The sequence below is a fragment of the Canis lupus genome, chromosome 20 (genome assembly GCF_048164855.1).
Source record: "Canis lupus baileyi chromosome 20, mCanLup2.hap1, whole genome shotgun sequence".
Lineage (NCBI taxonomy): Eukaryota > Metazoa > Chordata > Mammalia > Carnivora > Canidae > Canis > Canis lupus.
The window spans coordinates 33,753,967-33,776,118 of NC_132857.1; the positions used below are offsets into that span (position 1 = coordinate 33,753,967).

The window sequence follows — 22,152 nt, forward strand, 5'->3', positions numbered from 1 at the left end:
TATACCTGCAAGGGCTCTGTTTCCATCACATGTATTGGGGGGGAAAGACTTATACTTACCTTGCGGGGGACACAACGCAACCCAGTACAGTGATCAATCTCCAAATCTCTACTCCTGTTCCTCCAAGTGTGATCTACAGAGCATGTGTATTGGCCAGCGGTTTTGTTACAAAGCAGATTCTGATTCGTAGGGCCCAGACAGGGCCTCAGATTCTGTGTTTCTACCATTACAGACTTACTGTCCACCATTCCCACATGTACACCTGGGCACCAGCCAAACTCAGCCCCCACTGATAAAAATACCTGCCACCACTATCCCCCAGACCAGCTCTGTTTGGACTACTGTGGTAGCCTTCTGTCCCTTCTTTCTCTGTGTAAAAAACAAAATATGGGGTAACTGGCTGGCTCAGTTGGTAAAGCACACAACTCTTAATCTTGGGGTTGTAAATTCAAGCCCCATGCTGAGTGTAGATTACTTAAAAATAAAATCTTTAAAAACAAACAAAATACAGCCAAGTAAATTTGAAGATCTAATTGGCTTTATTAAACGATGCATGAATAGGGCAGCCTCCCAAGCAAATGGAAAGGACCTCCATAGTGCTACAGAAAAGGAAAGGTTTTTAAAGGCAGAGAGGGAGGGGGAAGGGAATTATTAGCAAAGAATGTGTTGTTTTAGGTCCTGTCACCCTTCCTAAGGGGAATGGAAGGGATCGATCATAAATACCTCCAGTTTGGCAGGTCAAAGTTTACATTGGGGTGGAGGGTGAAGTGCTAAGTCTTGGTTTACTGCCATGAGGCCTTAACATAAGTGACTGAATTTGGGGCCTGCAGTTTTCTTTCTCTTTTGAAGATTTTATTTACTTATTTATGAGAAATACAGAGAGAGGCAGAGACACAGGCAGAGGGAGAAGCAGGCTCCCTGCGGGGAGCCCAACGTGGGACTCGATCCCAGGACCCCAGGATCATGACCTGAGCCAAAGGCAGACGCTCAACCACCGAGCACCCGAGTGCTGCTGCAGTTTTCATTCTACCATCTGCCATTCACCCTCCACCCTAACTGGAGTACTATTATTACCAACCAAAGCAAGGCCACTTCTCGGTGAACCATAGACAGAAACTGTACGAGGTGGTTGCCTCCCAGGGCCACTTTACTTGTACAAACAAGGAGAGTGCAAGGAATGACTTCCAAAGCCTTGATTGCCTGAACAAGGAGAAGCAGGCCCCTTTTATTAGGCCTTGGCGTGAATATTCAGGGTGAGATTTTACCATTATTGTGAGGCTGAGGCACTTTCTGATTCATCTGTGCAGGCATTATCCTCAAATGTTTCTTTTCCTGTTACAGCAATTCCTTAGTTCATTTTCAAAAAGTAAGATTGACGGGCAGAAGTTCCTAGGAGTTTTCTTGAGTTCAGGGGGTTAGGCCAGGGACAGTATTTAAAAGTCATTAACAGCCAGGGCTTTGCTTAGAACCCTCACATCTGGGATCCCTGGGTGGCTCAGCAGTTAAGCGTCTGCCTCCGGCCCAGGCCGTGATCCTGGAGTCCCGGGATCGAGTCCCACGTCGGGCTCCCGGCATGGAGCCTGCTTCTCCCTCTGCCTGTGTCTCTGCCTCTCTCTCTGTGTCTCTCCTGAATAAATAAAATCTTTAAAAAAAAAAAAAAATCTTGAAATAGAACCGTCGCGTCTGCTTGTGTTTACAATAAAACCCAAGCTTTAAGCCTTCAGGTACGAGCCGTGGACCCCCCCACCCCCCGCGCTGGTTCTCTCCGCGCAGCTCTGAGGACCCTGCGCGAGGGTCCCCCCTACCTGCACCCTGAGCTTCCGGGTGTTCCCACGCGGCGCCTGCGGCCTCCAGGCCTCTACTCCAGTACGTCCCATGCCGGGAGGCCCTCGCTGGTCACCAGCGTGCCTCTCCCGCACGGGGCTGTCTCCCTGCACGGGCGCCCCAGCAGCCTCCGGCACCTCCATCCCAGTCTCTCAGCCTCCTAACGACAGCAACGCGAGGACACAGCATGGGCTTTAAAGAGTGCCTGCGTGGAAGGAAGAAAATAAAAATAATTAAAGAATGATCAGCAATACCTCAAGGGCGCGGATGTTGTTTGGGGCTTATACATTTTCGAGCCTCTCCTTGAAACTGGCCGAAGGTGGCAGGCCTGCGGGGGGCGCCACGCGGCGCCAGGCCAGCAGGGGGCGCCCGAGCCCGCCGCGCCCCGCCCCGCCCAGGCCCCGCCCCCGCGCCTGCCGCGCACGTCCGCCGCCTCCGCTTCCGCCTCGGAGGCGCCGAGGGCGGCGGGTTCCGGCGGCGCCGCGTGGAGCGCTGGGGCCGGGTGGCCGGTCGCCATGGCGGCGCTTGCCGGCCCTGCCAAGCCGTTCCTGTCGCTGAACCCGCAGGAGGAGGCCAAGTTTCGGAAGGAGGTGACGCAGGCCTGCCGGCGAGCGGCCCAGGTGAGCAGCCCCCGAGCTGGGAGGCCGCCGTGCCCCGGGAGCCGACCGCCGGCCGGGGGGTTCCGGAGCGGAGGCGGCCCGGCCCGGCCCGGCTGCGGGGTTGAGACCTCCGGAGGCGGGGTTGGCCGAGTTCCCCGGACTGACGGGGCCGTGGCGGCAAGTCGCACCTGCCTTGTCCTTGAGCATAAAGTACGCGCCTAGGAAAGTCCGGAGCGGCGGCCCTGGACGGTAGGGCCCGGGGGGCGGTGCGGGGGGCGGCGGCGGCGGCGGCCGGGGGGGGACTCCGGGGGGGCCTCGCGGCGGCGGGGGCGGCGGCCCGGCCCGCACAGAGCCCGCCCGCGGGACGCCGACGCCGACGCCGACATCGGACTCCTGTGCACGCGGAGGTGCGGGCAGGATTTTGCACTGAGAAGTAGGGGTTTTGCACATCGTGTCGCAAGGTGACTTTTAAAAAGTTGCGTTTGTCTGGTCTGTGTGTCCCCAGCAAAAGGAGAAAGAAAAACTGACCCCCGGCGTGATCTACGTGGGCCACTTACCTCCAGCACTTTATGAAACCCAGATCCGGGCCTATTTCTCCCAGTTTGGTACTGTTACAAGATTCAGGCTGTCCAGAAGTAAAAGGGTAAGATCGAATTAGATTGTCTTATTTCTTACGAGTATGTAAGTGTTTACCATTTACGGAGGGTGGTCCTATATCATCGTTGAGCACAGCTTATTTCAGAAAGGGAGGTAGGGGGCAGCCCGGGGGCGCAGCGGTTTAGCGCCTGCCTTTGGCCCGGGGCGCGATCCTGGAGACCCGGGATCGAGTCCCACGTCGGGCTCCCGGTGCATGGAGCCTGCTTCTCCCTCTGCCTGTGTCTCTGCCTCTCTCTCTCTCTCTCATGAATGAATAAATAAAACCTTTAAAAAAAAGGGGGAGTGGGACACGTAAGATTTATTTTTTTTTTTCACGTAAGATTTAGAACCTGAAAATGAAAAGAGCAAAATCCATATTACTGTTAATGTTTCTTTTCCTTTTAAAATTGCACCAAATTCTCAAATTAAATTGATAATCCTAATAAATGAATCATCCTTATTCTGTGGCTACTAAGCCGGGTGCACACAAGCTTCAGTTTGAAGGGCAGGTATGAACATCTTGTAGTATAGTGAGTTCTTAAGAATAAGGACATCGAAGCCAGACCACCTAGGTTTGAGCCCTGGCTGTACAGATCACTAATTGCGTGGTCCTGGACAAATTATGTAATTTTCCCATGTTTCAGTTTCCTTTTCTTTTTTTTTTTTTTTTTTTTTATGTTTCAGTTTTCTATTCTGTAAAATATGAATAAAATACCATCCACCTCCTAGGTGAAAGGAATAAACAAAGGTAACAAATGCAGATTTCTTAGAACAAAACCTTAAACAGTAAACCTTTTCTAAATGTTATTGTTACACTGAACCTAACTCCTACTAAAGAAAAAGCTTGTAGGTTTGTTACTGAAGTAGAGGAGTGGCCACTTTATTCTCTTCCTTGCTCGCATCCTGTTTTGTAATCATAGACCTCTCACTCTTGGAAGCTTTTTTTTCTTTATGCTGTTTTTCCAAATTTTATCAAAGTTAATTTTGTTTTAATTTATTCATAGAGGTACACAGAGAGAGAGAGGCAGAGACACAGGCAGAGGGAGAAGCAGGCTCCATGCAGGGAGCCCAATGAGGGACTCGATCCCGGGTCTCCAGGATCATGCCCCAGGCTGCAGGCAGCACTACACCGCTGCGCCCCTGGGGCTGCCCCTCAAAGTTAAATTTTGTATTTGATTTGGTATCTGAAGGGTAGGGTACACATCCATCATCTGTTAGTTGTCATAAAATCACAGATAATATGTTGTGATTTTAAGGGGCAGGTGGCTCAGTCAGTTAGGCGTCTGCCTTCAGCTAGGGTCATGATCCCAGAGTCCTGAGATTGGCCAGAGTCAGGCTCCCTGCTTAACAGGGAGCCTGCTTCTCCCTCTCTCTCTCTCTCTCTCTCTCTCTCTCCCTCCCCCTCAGCCTCTGCTTGTGCTCTCACCCTCTCTCAAATAAATAATTAAAATCTTAAAAAATAATGATAATGAGTAACTTAAATTTAAAATGCCCTAGTATCTCTTATCCTAAGCAAAATAAGATTTTGTCTGTGTTCCTCCCCCTTGTTTTTCCATTTGCCTATTTATAATGATTGCATAACATGTGGGTGAGGTATTTTAAACATAAGTACACTGGAGTATTTAATGGCTATTCGGTAATCCACCATTTTTATAAAATGTCAACTTGATTTCATACTTGTTTCGTAAGTAGGATTGAAGTCACTTTTGTACCCTTCCCCAATCCTCTTTTTCCCCATGTCCAGAGAATTCATGAATCCAGTGATTTTTGTTACTGTTTTTTTTTTTTTACTTCACATTCATGAAAGAATATATATTATATATTTAAGTCTATATTTTATCATTCTTTAACTCGATTTTTTTTTTTTTTTTAATTTATGATAGTCACACAGAGAGAGAGAGAGAGAGAGAGAGGCAGAGACACAGGCAGAGGGAGAAGCAGGCTCCATGCACCGGGACCGTGACGTGGGATTCGATCCCGGGTCTCCAGGATCGTGCCCTGGGCCAAAGGCAGGCGCCAAACCACTGCGCCACCCAGGGATCCCTCGATTTTTTCATTAACAATATTCTGGACTGTGTTTGCATAATTCGAGTACATTTGTTATCGCTGTGTTCTTTTGCTTGAATATATATATATATATTTTTTTTTAAGATTTATTTATTCATGAGAGACACAGACAGGGAGTAGCAGGCTCCATGCAGGGAGCCTGATGTGGGACTCAATCATGGGACTCCAGGATCATGCCCTGGGCCAAAGGCAAGGGCTAAACTGCTGAGCCACCCAGGATCTCTTTTGCTTGAATATATTAAAGTATCCCCCTTTTTATTGAATGTTAGGGTTTTGGTTTTGGTTTTTTGTTTGTTTGTTTTTTTACAATTTTTCTGTTGCAGGTGAAACTGCTAGGAATATTCTTTATGCTGGTAGAGGCATATTTTTCTAAAACAGTATTTTTCAGATTTTGGACCCATTATAAGAAATAAGTTTTATAGTACAAGCCTACACAGACATACATGTGTGTAAACATAATTGAAATAAATCATATAAGGCAGTACTTTTCAGGTTTTTTTCTTCTTCTTCTGTCTTACTAAATTGATTTTGATGCTTCTTAAGATTTTATTTATTTATTCATGAGATACAGAGAGAGAGGCAGAGACATAGACAGAGGGAGAAGCAGACTCCATGCAGTGAGCCCAACGTGGGACTCGATTCCAGGACTCCAGGAATCACACCTAAGGCAGGCACTAAACTGCTGAGCCACCCAGGCATCCCAGTTTTGTTGCTTTCTAAAAGGTTGCGTTTTGGGTTTGAAAACTGCTTTAGGAAGATTCTCAGAGCCACTGAGTATAGAATTGTTGTGGTTTTTGTACCTACCTTATTCTGTGACATTTAGTATCACATCATGTGTGTGTTGGCCATTAGAACGCGATCTTCTGTGAATTGCCTGTTTGTTTGTTTTGCCCTTTCTTCTTGTCTTTCCTGAGAACTTTTTTCTCCATTTTCTGGGACATTATTTTGTAATGAGAGATTCCTGGGTGGCTCAGTGATTGGGCATTTGCCTTCGGCTTGGGATGTGATCCCGAAGTTCGGAGAAGTTCCGCATCGGGCTCCCTGTATGTCTTTCATGAATGAATAAACGAAATCTTTAAAAATTTTTAATTAAAAATAAATTTTAAAAATATTTTGTAAATGTTTTCCTAGTTTGCAATATAGTTATTGTTTTCCCCAGTTTAATGTTTTGAAAATATTTAGGGCAGATAGAATAGTGTGATGAACATCCTATTGCCTGGATTCACCTGTTAACATCTAGTTTCATCTCTGTTTGTCCTCAAGAATATATTTTTTTGTTTTGCTGAGGCTTCTGTTTTTTGTTTTTTGTTTTTTAAGGTTTTATTTATTTATTCATGAGAGAGAGAGAGGCCAGAGACACAGGCAGAGTGAGAAGCAGGCTCCATGCAGCAAGCCCAACCTAGGACTCGATCCCAGGTTTCCAGGATCACACCCTGGACCAAAGGCGGCGCTAAACTACTGAGCCACCAAGGCTGCCCTTGCTGAGGCTTTTGAAGAAAGTGATAGTCGTAATACTTTAACACTTCATTGTAAATTTAAGAATAAGACATTTTTCTCCATAACCACAGTATATAATAGTGTATAATGTACTTCTCCCATCTGCATACATCCCCAGTAGTCCCAAAATGTCTTTAGCTATTTTTTTTCCCTACCCATTCTGGAATCCAATTAAGGCTCATGTATTGTATTTGGTTCTAGCTCTCCAGCATATCTAGAACAATTCTCTTGCCCTTTTTTGCTTGTTCTTTCTTTTCTTGATACTGGCTTTTTTTGAAGATTTCGGGTCAGTTGTCTTATAGGAAGTTTGCTTCTTAAAGAGATGCACTAAAATTTACCATTTCCAGCATTGTTGCATGATAAAGTTGCCACCTTCCTGACTCACCCCAATTTTGACTGTTTGCTCAATACTTCAACGTTCTGGGATTACTAGGTAAAATATTTAAAAGTGTTTGGCTCTTCATTTTTATTTATTATTTATTGTAATCTCTAAATCCAACATGGGGCTCAAGCTTACAACCCTAAGATCAAGAGTCATATGCGCTATCAACTGAGCCAGCCAGGAGCCCCTGGCTTTTTTGGGTTTTGTTTTGTTTTCTTTGTTTTAGTCACTTGATACGTATTTTCACATCTCTTTTCAGAAGGTTTATATCATGTGATACAGTAATTGGATTTCACAGCCTGTCTCTTCAACTCCACCATTTTCCCCTCCCTATTAAAGATGGAATTTTAAAGGATTTGGGGACATAAAAATTTTTGCCAAAATCCTCTTTTTGCAGATAGCTAAACAATGTGCTAGTTCATGGCACCACTAGTGCTAGAAATGTGCCTCCTGGTCATTGAGTGCTTTCCTATTTCCATAATTGCATCACCAGTTTTGATCCATATCCAAAGATATGTTTAATGCAAAATTGTGCAGTACTGCTTTTGTTACTGATAATTGGAACTGTAAAGGAGGAGAGTTGTTCTACTACCAGTTCTTATGTATAAAGTGAGACTAGGACTACCTGCATTCTTTGCAAAGCATTGCACTATCTGCTGGGCATTGTTAATACATGAATAAGGTGGCTTTCAATGAAATTGGTAATGTATAAAGGACTGTGGGCTCTACCAGATTTCCTTGTGTAGTAAATTCCAGCTGCAGTAGTAATGTATTAATCATGTAATCAAAATTCCAGGGATACTTCAACAGCATGTTCAGACATTTTGGATCCTTTTGTTTTTCTTTCTTTTTTTTTTAATGTATTTTATTTTCAAATATATTTTATTTTTACGTAATCTCTACACCCGGTGTGGGGCTCAGACTCACAACCCTGAGATCAAGAGTTGTATGCTTTTCTGATTCAGCCAGCCATGGATGCCAGATCTTACCTATTCCTGTTACAGTCCCTGCACTGTGCATTGAAGTTAGAATTAAAGGTGTACTGTTAATAGACAATAGGGCTAAATTAATGGCATTTTAGAACTTTGATGATCTGTTAAAATTTAATCAACTGTTTATGGTGGGTTTTCCATTGCAGACTGGAAATAGTAAAGGCTATGCCTTTGTGGAGTTCGCATCTGAAGATGTTGCCAAGATAGTTGCTGACACAATGAACAACTACCTTTTTGGTGAAAGGCTTTTACAGTGTAAGTGCTCTTCTCTTACCATGGGACTAAGTGGACGCCTGCTGCTGGTTCATGGCTGTGCTGTGAATGACAGATTGCTTACCTGCTTGGCTGTCCCACTTCATCTCTGGGATGATTCTCCTAAGTATTTAAGTGCAAAGATACGAGTGCATTTTCTAGACAGATTCTAGTTAGAATTTTAAAATCTTCTAGAGTAAGAGCTGTTTTTATTCTAAGATGGAATTGGGACAAGGTACTACATTGGAAGAGCAGCCAACTCATCACTAATGGGATATGGAAGGCTTCCTTAAAGAAGCAACATTTAAGTTGAAATCTGAAGATGAGATAGGAATGAGCCGGGGGAAGGGAATTACCATCCCTGGCTTGGTGAGATAGGATATGCATAGCGGGAGGTAACTAACAGTACTTATTTGGTTGTGAAGGAATGTGAGGAGAATAGCAAGAGGTCAGGTTATTAAAGGCCTTAAAAATCTGGAAGTTTAGAATATATCCTGGGGGTAGTGGGAAGCCATTAATAGGTTCTAGATAAGATAACATTATAAAGATGGGGCACCTGGGTGGCTCAGTCAGTTAAGCATCTGCCTTTAGCTCAGGTCATGATCCCAGGGTCCTGAGATCAAGCCCCACATCTGGCTCCCCGCTCAGTGGGGAGTCTGCTTCTGTCTATACAAAATCTTTTTTTAAAAAAAAGGATAACATTAAAAGCAAGAAATCACATTTGAGAATCCATCTAAATGATATTGGCTGCAGCTCTTCCACAGGCGAAGCCATAAGGAGTAGAGAAACAATACCAAATTAGTCTATCCTGCAGAAAGTGGAGCTGCTCACTTTGCATTCCCAAAGCATCCCTATCTGCAATTGGGTGCCTCTGGAGGCAGTTAAGTTTGCCTTCTCTGTGCCATTTGTGGAGTGTTTGACCATACCACGTGCCCAAGCCACACACGTCAGTTCATGTAGCTGACGAGCTGCCCAAGTATCATCTCTCTCTCGGTTCCTGTTGTTGTGACAGAGAATCCCAGTAGCCTCATTGAGGTCATGGGTTCATTTCACACATAGAAAGCATGGCTCTTCCCAAGAGGAAATGGACTAAATAGGTGACCTAAAATGTGTCAAGGGTCCACATGGGTAGGATCGGTGCTGTGCTGTTTCTGACTTTGAAAAACCACAGAAAAGATCCTGAACTCTGATAGGAGGTTAGCCACATTGTCTTTTTCTTTTTTCTTTTTCTTTTTTTTTTTTTTTTTTTTAACAGAAGTGACATATTTTTGAGGTGAGCCCAGGAAAATACTGATAGGGAGTAGAGAAGTGAGACAGAAGCATTGAGGGTGGATTAGCAAGCACATTACTTCTTAGGCAGCTGGGCTCCATCCTGCCAGGTAACACGGGAGACAGAATTATTCCGAATTGACAGGTAAGGGAAATAGGGAATTTACCTACCAACTCCCCATCCGTCATTGTTTGAGGGTTGATGCCAAGGGTTTTGGCCTGCCTTGCATATGGGCCCAGTTCCTAGTAGTTGGTTTAAGCTTCCATAGCTTAAAAGTGCCGCTAAGAAGAGAGCTGGAGATAAGCAGTAAGCTGGCTTAGTTCTAGAGAGGTATGCAGAGGAGATTAGCTGGGAAGTAATTCCTTCTGCTACAGCAGGTCACACAGCCTGAGATCCTGGTAGCTTCAGGAATCCCAGAGACTTGCTGCCACCAAGACATTTCTTTTATAGGACTCATCTTGTTCGCTAACCTGTTTCTAGCTCCTGGAACAGTTCTTGGCATTTAATAAATAGATACTTAATGATAATTGTTGGCTCTAAGCCTTTTCTTTTAGATTCCCATTTTGTTGTTTCAGTCTTTTCCCTGTAAATGGGAGACATGTCCTCTTGATTATGATATGAGGGGAATGACAGTGGTGAAAACCTTAAAATCTTCCTTCCAGTTGGTTGAAAATTTTTTCTTTCTTTGAACTATAGGTCATTTTATACCGCCAGAAAAAGTACATGAAGAACTTTTTAGAGAGTGGTATATTCCATTTAAAAAGCCATCATATCCAGCAGTGAAACGGTATAATCAAAATCGGACACTTCTTCAAAAGCTACAGATGGAAGAACGTTTTAAAAAGAAGGAAAAATTACTCAGGAAGAAATTAGCTAAAAAGGGAATTGATTATGATTTTCCTTCACTGGTAAATATTCCTTCACGAAATGTTTTTGTATTTTTTTCTTGGGGGTGGGTTTTGTGCCTCATTAGTTGTAACATATTTATGGTTTTATGCATAAATTGTCTAGCCCGGTGTTTATCCCATGCTAGGCTTTGCCTTAATTTTGAAACATTGCATTATGGGTTCTTTTTTTTCCCTAAAGATCTTCTTTGAGAGAGCACAAGTTGGGAGGGCAGGAGGGAGATGGAGAAGCAAACTCCCTGCCCAGTGGGGAGTCTGCTCTCTTCCTCTCCTCCCCTCTCCCTACTCAAGCTCTTTCAAATGAATAAATAAAAATTTGTTAGAACAAGATCCTGTTAACTCCATTATGCAGAAAAGGAAACCATTGAAAGGGGTTAGCTCATTTGCAAAATTCTCATGATTTGAAATATATAACAAGACGACTTGCATGAAAATGAGTTAGCACAGAGTTTTATCCAGTTCTTAGTTCCTTGCTTGTTGAATAAGGAGACCTTGTGGAGTCTTTCCTCCTCGTCATTAGTGGAGGAGAGCTGTGTGGTTTTTACTGCAAAGCAAGAGTATAGGTCATTAAGGTGTGGACAATATAGGTGAAGGCCTTTTTTCTTCCTTGACTAAGTCTTGAGATTGATTTTGAGTCTTCTATACCTCTCAGCTTATTTCCAAAAAACTACTTAGTTGGTGGGAGATGGCATCTATTTCTGAGTTTATTAGATCTTTTAACCTTATCTAGCAACTGGAAATTTAGCTACCCTCCCTGGGCCCAGTTCCTAGTAGTTGGTTTTTTGCTCAAATCTGTACGTGTGAAAAGAGCATGTGTCACTGTTCCAGGGACCCATGGGAACCACGTGGGAACTGGGACAATGAAGCTGGAAAACAGGCATGCCAGAAATGCCTCTATGCTTGCCCATTTGCTGCTTTGTGTGGAAGCAGCCCTGCTTCATTATCTAATTCTGAATTTGGGCCCCATTCAGCCTTCATAGCCTGAGCCCATTCCTTAGTTAGGCCCCTCTTACAGTTTTGCCCTTAAGGTTGTGGTTTTGCTTTTTAAGTTAAAATGCTGTGTTATTTGGAGAAGATTTACTGATAACGTGTAAGGATCTAATGGTAATTTAAAAATATAAATATGTGAGACTACCAGTTCATTTCTTTGTTTAGATTTTACATAAAAAGGAAAAAAATGCTTCAGACACTGGTCTTGAGAAGCCTACAGATAGCCAGGTAAAATTTTAATTATCATACTACATGCCAGATTTATTTTTGTATGTTTTTTTATTAGAGTTCAATTTGCCAACATACAGTGTATCACCCAGTGCTCATCCTGTCAGGTGCCCCCCTCAGTGCCCATCACCCAGTCACCCCATCCCCCCGCCCACCTCCCCTTCCACTATTCCTTGTTCATTTCCCAGAGTTAGGAGTCTCTCATGTTTTGTCATTCTGTGATTTTTCCCACTCATTTTCTTTCCTTTCCCCTTTAATCCCTTTCACTACTTTTTATATTCCCCATATGAATGAAACCGTATAATGTTTGTCCTTCTCCGATTGACTTACTTCACTCAGCATAATACCCTCCAGTTCCATCCACATTGAAGCAAACGATGGGTATTCGTTTCTAATGACTAATATTCCATTGTATATATAGACCATTCTTTATCCATTCATCTTTCCGATGGACACCGAGGCTCCTTCCACACTTTGGCTATTGTGGATGTTGTTGCTATAAACATTGGGATACAGGTGTAGGGGTTTTTTTTTTTTGTTTGTTTGTTTTAAGGTTTTGTTTATTCATGAGAGAGACAGAGGGGGGCAGAGACACAGGCAGAGAAAGAAACAGGCTCCATGGAAGGAGCCCGACATGGGACCCAATCCTGGGACTCCAGGATCACATCCTGGACCAAAGACAGACGCCTAACTGCTGAGCCACCCAGGCATCCCCTACATGCCAGATATTAGGGAAAGATAAATGGGAAAATAGATTCAAGATTTATTTATTGCTGATAAATAGGCAGATTGATGAAGTTTCTCTCTTAAAATTTATTGAAGGTCTTACCGAAAAAGAAGAAGAAGAAGAAGAAGAGTTCACGTACTACTACCACTCCTGAGAAGACCGTGGATAGCCAGGTAAAACAGTCTATAGTATGCTGGGAAATGAGGTATTACAGAAATGATTTGAAAGAGGAAAAGCTGGGGCACCTGGCTGGCTCAGTTGGTAGAATGTGGGACTCTTAATCTCAGAGTCATAAGTTCAGGCCCCATGTTGGGTATACAGATTCCTTTTTTTTTTTTTTTTAGATTTTATTTATTTATTCATGAGACACAGAGAGAGGCAGAGACACAGGCAGAAGGAGAAGCAGGCTTCATGCAGGAAGCCCGATGCAGGACTTGATCCCGACCCAAGCCAAAGGCAGATGCTCAACTGCAGAGCCACCCAGGCGTCCCTAGAGATTACTTTTAAAATAAATTAGTAAATAATTCTTCTAAGATTTTATTTGCTTAAAAGAGGGAGACACAGGGCAGCCCCGGTGGTGCAGCGGTTTAGCGCCGCCTGCAGCCCAGGGCATGATCCTGGAGACCCTGGATCGAGTCCCACATCAGGCTCTCTGTATGATGCCTGCTTCTCCCCCTGCCTGTGTCTCGGCGCCTCTCTCTCTCTCTCTCTCTGTCTCTGTCTCTGTCTCTCTGTGAATAAATGAATGAATAAATAATCTTTAAAAAAAAAAAAGTTCATTTAAAAAAAAGAAACGGGATCCCTGGGTGGCTCAGGGGTTTGGCGCCTGCCTTTGGCCCAGGGCACGATCCTGGAGTCCCGGGATCGAGTCCCGGCATGGAGCCTGCTTCTCCCTCTGCCTGTGTGTCTCTGCCCCTCTCTCTCTCTCTCTCTCTCTCTCTCTCTCTGTCTATTATAAATAAATCTTTAAAAAATAAAAAAAATAAAATAAAAGGTAAAAAATAAATGAGGTGCTGAGTGAGCCACAGTATGTTGTGGATTTGATTGTCACTCCTAACCTGAGACCCACATCTGCGGTCTTGTGCTAACTTTTCAACCCTAGATACTTAGGATGCACCTCTTTAAAAAAAAAAAAAAGAAAAAAAAAAAAAAAAAAAAAAGAAAAGAAAGAAAAAAGAATAAAAGAGGGAGACACAGATATGAGAGACAGAGAGTGAACACAAACATTGGACAGCACACACCCCACCCCACCCCTGCCGCCACCAAGCGGGGAGCCCCAAGTGGGGCTCCATCACAGAGCCCCAGGGTCATAACCTGAGCTAAAGGCAGGGACTTAACTAAGTGAGCCACCCAGGTACCCGTATTAAAAAAAAAAAAAAAAAAGGAAAAGCAAGTTTGTGCTGCTTTCACGTTATTAAAATATCAGGTTTAACCTTGTGTTTGTTTTGGTAAGTCCTTACTGATGACTTAGCAAATATAGTGAGGTTAGCAAAAGTTATTGTGAATTTACTGCATTGTAACTAATTTTAGCAAAGTAACTATGTCAGTAGGGGGAAATGAGGCCGCTGTCTTTATAAATGTAAGACAGTTTTTAACCTAATACCCTATAATGGGGCATGTTATATTCTAGTTCATTGTAAACTTCCATACTAACTTCCTAAAGTATAGGGCAGGTGATAAGGGGGGTGGGAAGGTTAAACTCATTCCTAATACCTTCCTATGTTTCTGTATTCTCACTTGTTACTCGTTGAATCCAGGGCTCCACGCCAGTTTGTACACCAGCATTTTTGGAGAAACGAAAATCTGAAGCAGCTAAAATAAATGTTGATGATGAAGATAATGAAATAGTTTTTAAACAGCCCGTACCTGGTGTAAAAGAAGAAACACAAGAGACTCAAACACCTACACGTTCAAGGAAAAAAAGACAAAGAAAAAGCAATCAGTGATTCTAAATGTATATTTCTTCTGGAAGATGTGATTTTATTGTGAGGGCTGATTCTTTGTATTTAACTAGCAGTGGAATGCAACCATTGACAAGATTCTTGGAGGAAAAACTGTCAGTTCAAGTCCGTACGGAAAGCGGTCAGCTGGCTTACCTGCCGTTGCTGAAATGCACAGATGCATAGTTTACAGTAGCTGGGCTCATGCTGCCTCTTTGTCCTGGTCTCTAGATTTCTTTGCAGATTTCAGCTATCTTTAGTTAACTTGCCTGAATAGAAAAGTCATCATTTTACTGCAGTTTTTGTTGTTACCATCAAATAAAATAAAATCTTGTTTGACCACATGGTTCTCTGTTAGGCGTGCACCTTTAAACCATAAGGGCAGTTCAGTGTTGTATGGTTGGAATTGAAGTTCTAATACCTGGAGAGTGAGAGGGCAGTCCAAGTATATGTATATGATCACTTTTACCACGTTTATTTTTGGTGGGATAGCAAGATTTAATAACGATATTTTTGTGCCTGTATCATAGATACGGAATTGTATTTGAAGAATCAGTGACCAGAAAATAAACTTTTTCTACAATTTGTATGCAGGTGGAAGTCGAGTATCTTTTTGTTTTTTAAGTTTTAAATTCCAGTGTAGTTCACATACAGTGTTATATATAGTTTCAGGTGTACAATATAGTGATTCTGCACTTCTGTACATTACCTGGGTGTTCATCACAGCAAGTGCACTGCTTAATCCTTATCACCTGTTTCTCCCATCCCTCCATCCCCCCCCCCTTCCCCTCCAATAATCATTGGTTGATTCCCTATTGTTAAGAGTCTATTTCTTGGTTTGCCCCCGTTGTTTTTTTTTTTTTTTTTGCTCTTTTGTTTCTTAAATTCCACATATTAGTGAAATTGTGTGATATTTGTCTTTCTCTGACTGACTTTGCTTAGCATAATACTCTAGTTCCATCCGTGTTGCAAATGGCAAAAGATTTTGTTCTTTTTTATGGCTCAGTAATACTCCATTTTAAGGACTTGAGTGTCTTGGAGTATAGGTTTTTGCTTTCTCAAGTATTTTAAATATCCTTAAAATGTGTTTCTGTTCCGCTAATCTAGATTTATTTAAAATGCCCATTGCCACTAAACATTTTTTTCTTTCGGGTATTTGTTAAATCTTTAATAATTAGGTACTAGGCTAGGCGCTCTGATATAAAATGCAAATGAGAACTTATTTCAAGTATATATGAAGAGCAGATTTTACCTCTGGAATGATACCTGACATAGAATATGTCCAGTATGTATTTGTTGAATGAATAACAACTTCCCCTTTTTGAACCATTTCTCAACATTGTGGATCTGGATGTCCCTCTGGTTTCCCCTTCTGGTAAAGCACCAGGGAAGCATGTCATTGCAGCCTCACATTTATCTCCCCAAAGGGCACATGCGCTCACACTCACATGTTTATATAGCAAGATGAGTATTTCCCTCTTCCCAGCCAGCTACCCATCCACCTCACTTAGGCATGGTACATTTGTCATCACTTAATGTGTAAATTAAACTTGGAGTTGGGAGGGAGGCTGATTCCGTCTTTAGCGTGTCATGGCCATGGTTATTTGTAAGAAGAGCTGAAATTCTGTGATTTTTATAAAGAGAATCTTCTATGGACTAGATTAGGATCTTTAAGAAAATTCATCAAGGTGGTGTGATTATTTTCAGATTTTCTAGTGAAAATCAGATGAATTGAGTGAAAAGTCTCTGCCAGTAAAATATAAAATTTTGTAATATGGAGCAAATAAGGTAAAAAGAGGGTACAGGGATGCCTAGGTGGCTCATCAGTTGGGCATGCCTCTGGCTCAGAGCGTGATCTTGGTCCTGGGATCGTGTCCCACATCAGGCTCCCTGCTGGGCACCTGCTTCTCTCTCTGCCTGTGTGTGTCTCTCCCCCTCTCTTCGTATGTCTCTCAAGAGTAAAATCTTTAAAAAATAATAAAAAGTACAATTCAAAAGTATAATCTATTAGGACTGTGACTGTAAAAATTGATTTTTTTTAAATGAGAAGATAAACATTTGAGTATATGGAAGCAAAAGTATGTGTTGCTATTGTATATAATCAGCAAAGAGCTAAAGGAAAAAAGGAATTGATCACAGAAGGCTCAACTAGAGTCAGATCATTTCAGGCTGTATATCTGCCATAGATAGAGCGGCAAATGAGCAAACCAGTGTGAAATGAGGTTTTCTGTTGCCAGGAGTATTTGGAATATAGTGCAACCATGTCCAAGGCGACTGGTCACTGTGACTGGAAACTGGAACCCTGCTGATGAATGGCATGAACTGGAAATTCAGATTGACTATGTTGATGGGAATTCCAAATTCTCAGTGTCCTGCCACAAAGGCTCTTGTTCCAGAACTGACTCAGGGAAGCTGTCCCCATGCTGTGACTGTGATGCAGGTGGCTACTATCCTTTAGTCCAGAAGTGTGTGTATATTGTACATAATTTTTTTTTCACTTTAGTAGGCAGAAATAATCCTGCAGCCCAAACCGAACTATGTCATGGGCCATTCTGTGGACCACCTCTGGCCCTGGCTGTTGTGATTTTACGTTTTCAAGGGAAAAAAATCAAAGTTCAGAGCAAATGAAAATTACATGAAATGCAAAGCTTAGTGTTCCTAAATAAAGGTTTATTGGAACACAGTCACATTTATATGTTGTATATGGCCGGTTTTGTGCTACAGGAGTTCAGCACAATAGAGACCCTATGTGGTCCTCTATTTAGCACTGCCCAGGACTGCACCACGAATTGTAGTGATGCAGTCCCAGATCGAAGTACTTTTGAGTGCTATATGTTTCGGGGGTGCCACAAATTTTTATGTATTTTTATTAGCAGTTCATATCCAAAAGTGGACTTCAGATGTCATACTGAGGATCACAGTGGAGTGCAGATTATGGTGGGTTTTTTTTAAAGATTTATTTATTCATGAGAGACACAGAGAGAGGCAAAGACACAGGCAGAGGGAGAAGCAGGCTCCATGCAGGGAGCCCGATGCGGGACTTGATCCTGAGTCTCCAGGATCATGTCCTGGGCCGAAGGCAGGCACTAAACCGCTGAGCCACCCAGGGATCCCCCAGATTATATTGTTATCAAATTAGCACAGCACTGTGTTTTGCAGTGATGCTCCAGCTGTGCCCTTTTCTCTACATCTTTCCTTCTTCCCAGCTGCCGCAGCCACAAAAGTCAAGCTATGCAGTTTTAGTGAGTACAAGATATACCCCGGATGTGGGAGGCACTGTGCCAGGACCAAGGGGGAGGCTTTCCGAGTTCTTAATGCAAAATATGAGTTGGTATTGCTTTCCAAGAGGAATCACCAGCAGATAAACTAGGCTGCCCTCTACAGAAGAAAACACAAAAAAGGACAGTCTGAAGAAATTCAAAAGAAAAGAACCGCTGTGCAAATTCCAGAGGACCATCACAGGAGGAATCTGAAATCTGAAGTTAGGAAGGCTCAAGGAGAAGCAGCCATCAGGACTGCCAAGGAAGCAAAAAGAAGCTAAGCAGGCATCTAAAAAGACGGCGGTGGTGCTGCGGAGGCTCCTACGAAGGCAGCACCTCAACAGAAGATTGTGAAGCCTGTGAAGGTCTCTGCTCCCTGAGTTGGTGGAAAACACTGAGTTGACACATCAGATTTTTAAATAAACTATTTTAAAGAATATAGTGTGTGTTGACATTAGCAGATTAAGCATTCATTATAATATCCTCAACTCACAGGACAGCAACAGCCGAAAGTGTCAGAATATTTTGGATGGAGTATCTCAGGATGTAATTTCTTGTCCAAAAAAATAAGAATGAGATAATAACTAAAGTTCCCAAGTGACTTATTTGTTACCCAAGCAAGGAAAGCCCTTTACCAATGATGAGGTAATTAAATTCTGTTTGCAGCAGCTGAGGAAATGTGTCCAGATAAAATAGACTTTTTATTTTTAGAGTGTGTGAGCAAGATGTGGGGGTAGCAGAGGTAGAGGGCGAGAGATGATCTTAAGCAGGATCCACACTCAGCATGAAACTCGACAGGCTCAATCTCACAACCCTGAGATCATGGCCTGAGCCAAAATCTAGAGTCAGATACTCAAACGACTGAGCCACCCAGGCACCCTAAAATAAGCTTTTTATTTATTTTTTTAAGATTTTATTTATTCATGAGACACTCAGAAGCAGGGACACAGGCAGAGGAGAAGCAGGCTCCTTGCAGGGAGCCTGATGCAGGACTCGATCCCCAGACCAGGATCACGCTCTGAGCCAAAGGCAGATGCTCAACTGCTGAGCCACTCAGGCGTCCCCAAAATAAGCTTTTTAAAACTATTGGCCTTTTGGGGCACCTGGCTGGCTTAGTCCATGGAACACGCAACTCTTGATCTTGGCGTTGTAAGTCCGAGCCCCACGTTGAACATAGAGTTTACTTAAATACATACATATTATTGGCCTTTCAGTGAGAATAGTTGCGTGAAGAGTTAAAGGAGCAACATCGTGTAGTCAAAAACAAAGCAGATGATTTTGTTTTTTAATTTATTTTTTTTATTTTTATTTTTTAATATTTTATTTAGGAGAGACACACACACACACAGAGAGAGAGAGACAAAGAGAGGCAGAGACACAGGCAGAGGGAGAAGCAGGCTCCATGCAGGGAGCCCGATGTGGGACTCGATCCCGGGTCTCCAGGATCACACCCTGGGCTGAAGGCAGCGCTAAATTGCTGAGCCACCCAGGCTGCCCTTAATTTATTTTTTTATTGGTGTTCAATTTGTGGCCAATGTTTGATTTTTATTTTTATTTATTTATTTATTTTTATTTATTTTTTATTGGTGTAAGGCAGATGATTTTGAATAAAATTTTCCTTAGCTCCTGAAGACTTAACCGATGTTGCTGATAACTGCTCAATTGATTATTCAAGAAGTCAATGCCAAGTTTGAAGTACTAGAGTGACCAATTCATCCCAGTTTGTCCAGAACATTTCTGGTTTAATACTGGAGGTCCCATGTGGCAAGAACCTCCCTGGTCCCAGGCTAATTGGAATGGTTTGTCACCCTAGAAATGACTAAAGAATTAGACTCTATGAGTAGTCAGTGTGGAGCAACTATTAACAAAAAATTTTTTGTTAAAGATCTTACTTATTTGAGAGAGCAAGAAAGAGAGCATGAGCGGGATGAGGGGCAGAGGGAGCAGACACACCACCACCCCACCCCCACCCCCGCTGAGCAGGAAGCCTGATGAGGCGCTTGATCCCAGGACTCCCAGGATCATGACCTGAGCCGAAGGCAGATGCTTAACTGACTGAGCCACTCAAGAGCCCCACAAAAATATTTTCAAAGTTGAGAAAAAATTAATACAACCTGAAGTGGAATCTTCCAAGATGTGCCACAACCACAAGATGTGGTGGAAAACTATGTGTGCAACAGAAACAGGCTTCATTGAACAAACTGTATTTGTAAATCTCGTTCCAGATCAATGTTAACAAGTGAATATTTGCAGATTTACAGTTTGCGAAATGATAAGGTGTTTAAAGCCTGTTCACTGGATTATTCATCAGCAGGAATTTATCAGAAAATATGTGAACCCATCGTGTATTACTGAACCAATAGGGTACCTGACGTCCTTCATTTATTCTTGTGGTCTTAACCATCCATGTAATTTTTGACAGAAAGAGAAGCTAAATATCCTGACTCGTCTTACCACACAGCAGTTGGACGGTGTACTAGTGATAAAGTTTTATTGAGACTTTCTGAATTCAGGGCCAAAGCTGCAAATTTCTGAATGAAAAAAAAACCTCCCTCAACCATTACTGAACATTGAATAGCTTTGACTGCAGACTTGATGAATTTAAGTCAATAAATTAAACTTAGAATTCCAAGTCAAAGCACCACTTGTGTTTGAAACTTAGATGGCACTTATGTCATTTTGACGATTAACATTTGAATGCAGGAAACATCACACTGATACCTGCTGTGCTGCCAAAAGTTCATAAAAGAAGTGCAATCTCCGTACCCACACAAATTTGCAGTAGATCTATTTTCCAACCTCAAACTACAATTCCAGCAGTGTTCTTCAGACCTCGAATAAAGTGGAAAGGAGACGTCTGTATTTCTTTTTTTCTTTCTTTCTTTCTTTCTTTTTTTTTTTTTTTTTGATGTCCATATTTCAAAATCCATTTAACTGTGGGATCGCAAACTTCTGTGTTTTTTTAAAATATTTTTTATTGGGCAGCCCAGGTGGCTCAGTGGTTTAGCGCCACTTTCAGCCCATGGCCTGATCCTGGAGACCCAGGATCAAGTCCCATGTCAGGCTTTCTGCATGGAGCCTGTTTCTCCCTCTGCCTAGGTCTCTGCCTCTCTCTCTCTCTCCCTCCCTCTCATGAATAAATAAATAAAATCTTTTTTTAAAAAATATATCATTTATTTATTTATTCATGAGAAACACAGAGAGAGAGGCAGAGGGAAAAGCAGGCTCCCTGCAGGAAGCCTGATGTAGGACTCGGTACTGGGACTCGATCCCAGGACCCCGGGATCACGCCGTGAGCCAAAGGCAGATGCTCAACTACTGAGCCACCCAGAGCCCCCAACTTCTAACTGTCTTAACTACAGGTGATTAACTGAAGTGTAACAAAGGACATGCTAAAGGGAAATAACAAGATGAGAAGCTAAAAGAATTCTACAAATGCCGTCCAAGGGAGGAATACCCTCAAAATCATGTTTGGGGATTGATATCAGCACTTGACAGTGTCTATCTTTGTGCAAAGACGTTTCAGAAAGTGAAGTATGGGGACTCCCGGCTGGCTTAGTTAGTGGTGCATGCAACTCTTGATCTTGGGTTATGAGTTCAAGCCCCATGTTGAGTATAGAGAATACTAAAAAATAAAATTTTTTTTGAAAAAATGAAATACAGAAAATCTCATTCCAGATCAATGTTAACAAATGATGAACATTTACAAATGACTTGGATGTTAGGAAACACTAATTTCACACTTTCTGCAAAAATTAATTCAAAATGGATCATAAACCTAAATGTAACTAAATGATTTTTAGAAGAAAACAAGGACGGGGACGCCTGGGTAGCTTCATGGTTGAGCGTCTGCCTTTGGCTCAGGGTGTGATCCTGGGGTCCTGGGATCGAGTCCCACGTCGGGCTCCCCGCTGCATGGAGCCTGCTTCTCCCTCTGCCTATGTCTCTGCCTCTCTCTGTGTGTCTCTCATGAATAAATAAACAAAAATCTTAACAAAAAAGAAGAAGACGAAGAAGAAGAAAGAAAACATAGGACAAAATCTTTATGACCTGGTGTTAGGCACAGGGCTCTTAGACATGACTCCAGAAGCCTGATCTATAAAATAAAAAAATTGATAAATTGAACTTAATTAAAATTTGGAATTCACTCTTTTAGTTAATATACTATTAAAAGAATGAGAAGACAAAGGATACACTGGGTGAAAATATTTTCAAAGAACTTTTTTATCCAGAACAGACCTGTCAACACAATAGCTCAAATTGTCCCAGGCCCCCCAACTTATGCCTTCTGACTGTAAAAGTGAAAGTAAAATGGTCTATTTTCAACATAATGTGATAATACTTAACATTTACTCAGTATTTCCATGCGTCAGAGCAGGTATCGTTGTAAGAATTTTAAATAGGGGCACCTGAGTGGCTGGGTCAGTGGTTGAGCGACTGCCTCCAGCTCAGGGCGTGATCCCAGGGTCCCAGGATGGAGTCCCATATGGCGCTCTCCCACAGGGAGCCTGCTTCTCCCTCTCCCTCTGTCTCTGCTGTGTCTCTCATGAATAAATAAATAAATATTTTAAAAATAAATAAAT

At 42.6% G+C, this 22,152-nt stretch overlaps 1 protein-coding gene, 1 long non-coding RNA gene and 1 pseudogene across 2 annotated transcripts; 2 read left to right on the forward strand and 1 right to left on the reverse strand.

The window, feature by feature from the left end:
- Nucleotides 1-1,108: 1,108 nt before the first annotated feature.
- On the reverse strand, nt 1,109-2,215 carry LOC140611837 (uncharacterized). The gene is made up of 3 exons (XR_012013091.1): nt 2,112-2,215; nt 1,806-2,029; nt 1,109-1,642 (listed from the first exon to the last, which is right to left on the reverse strand). It is a non-coding gene; the product is annotated as an uncharacterized lncRNA (long non-coding RNA).
- A 34-nt stretch (nt 2,216-2,249) lies between these two features.
- NIFK (nucleolar protein interacting with the FHA domain of MKI67) lies at nt 2,250-14,898 on the forward strand. Its single transcript, XM_072788827.1, has 7 exons — nt 2,250-2,444; nt 2,929-3,066; nt 8,144-8,252; nt 10,216-10,427; nt 11,580-11,642; nt 12,465-12,542; nt 14,127-14,898. The coding sequence occupies exons 1-7, from the start codon at nt 2,340-2,342 to the stop codon at nt 14,313-14,315; spliced, it is 894 nt and encodes a 297-aa protein (XP_072644928.1). The 5' UTR covers nt 2,250-2,339; the 3' UTR covers nt 14,316-14,898.
- Nucleotides 14,899-15,035: 137 nt separating this feature from the next.
- On the forward strand, nt 15,036-17,967 carry LOC140612014 (large ribosomal subunit protein eL24-like; annotated as a pseudogene).
- The last annotated feature ends 4,185 nt before the right edge of the window (nt 17,968-22,152 follow it).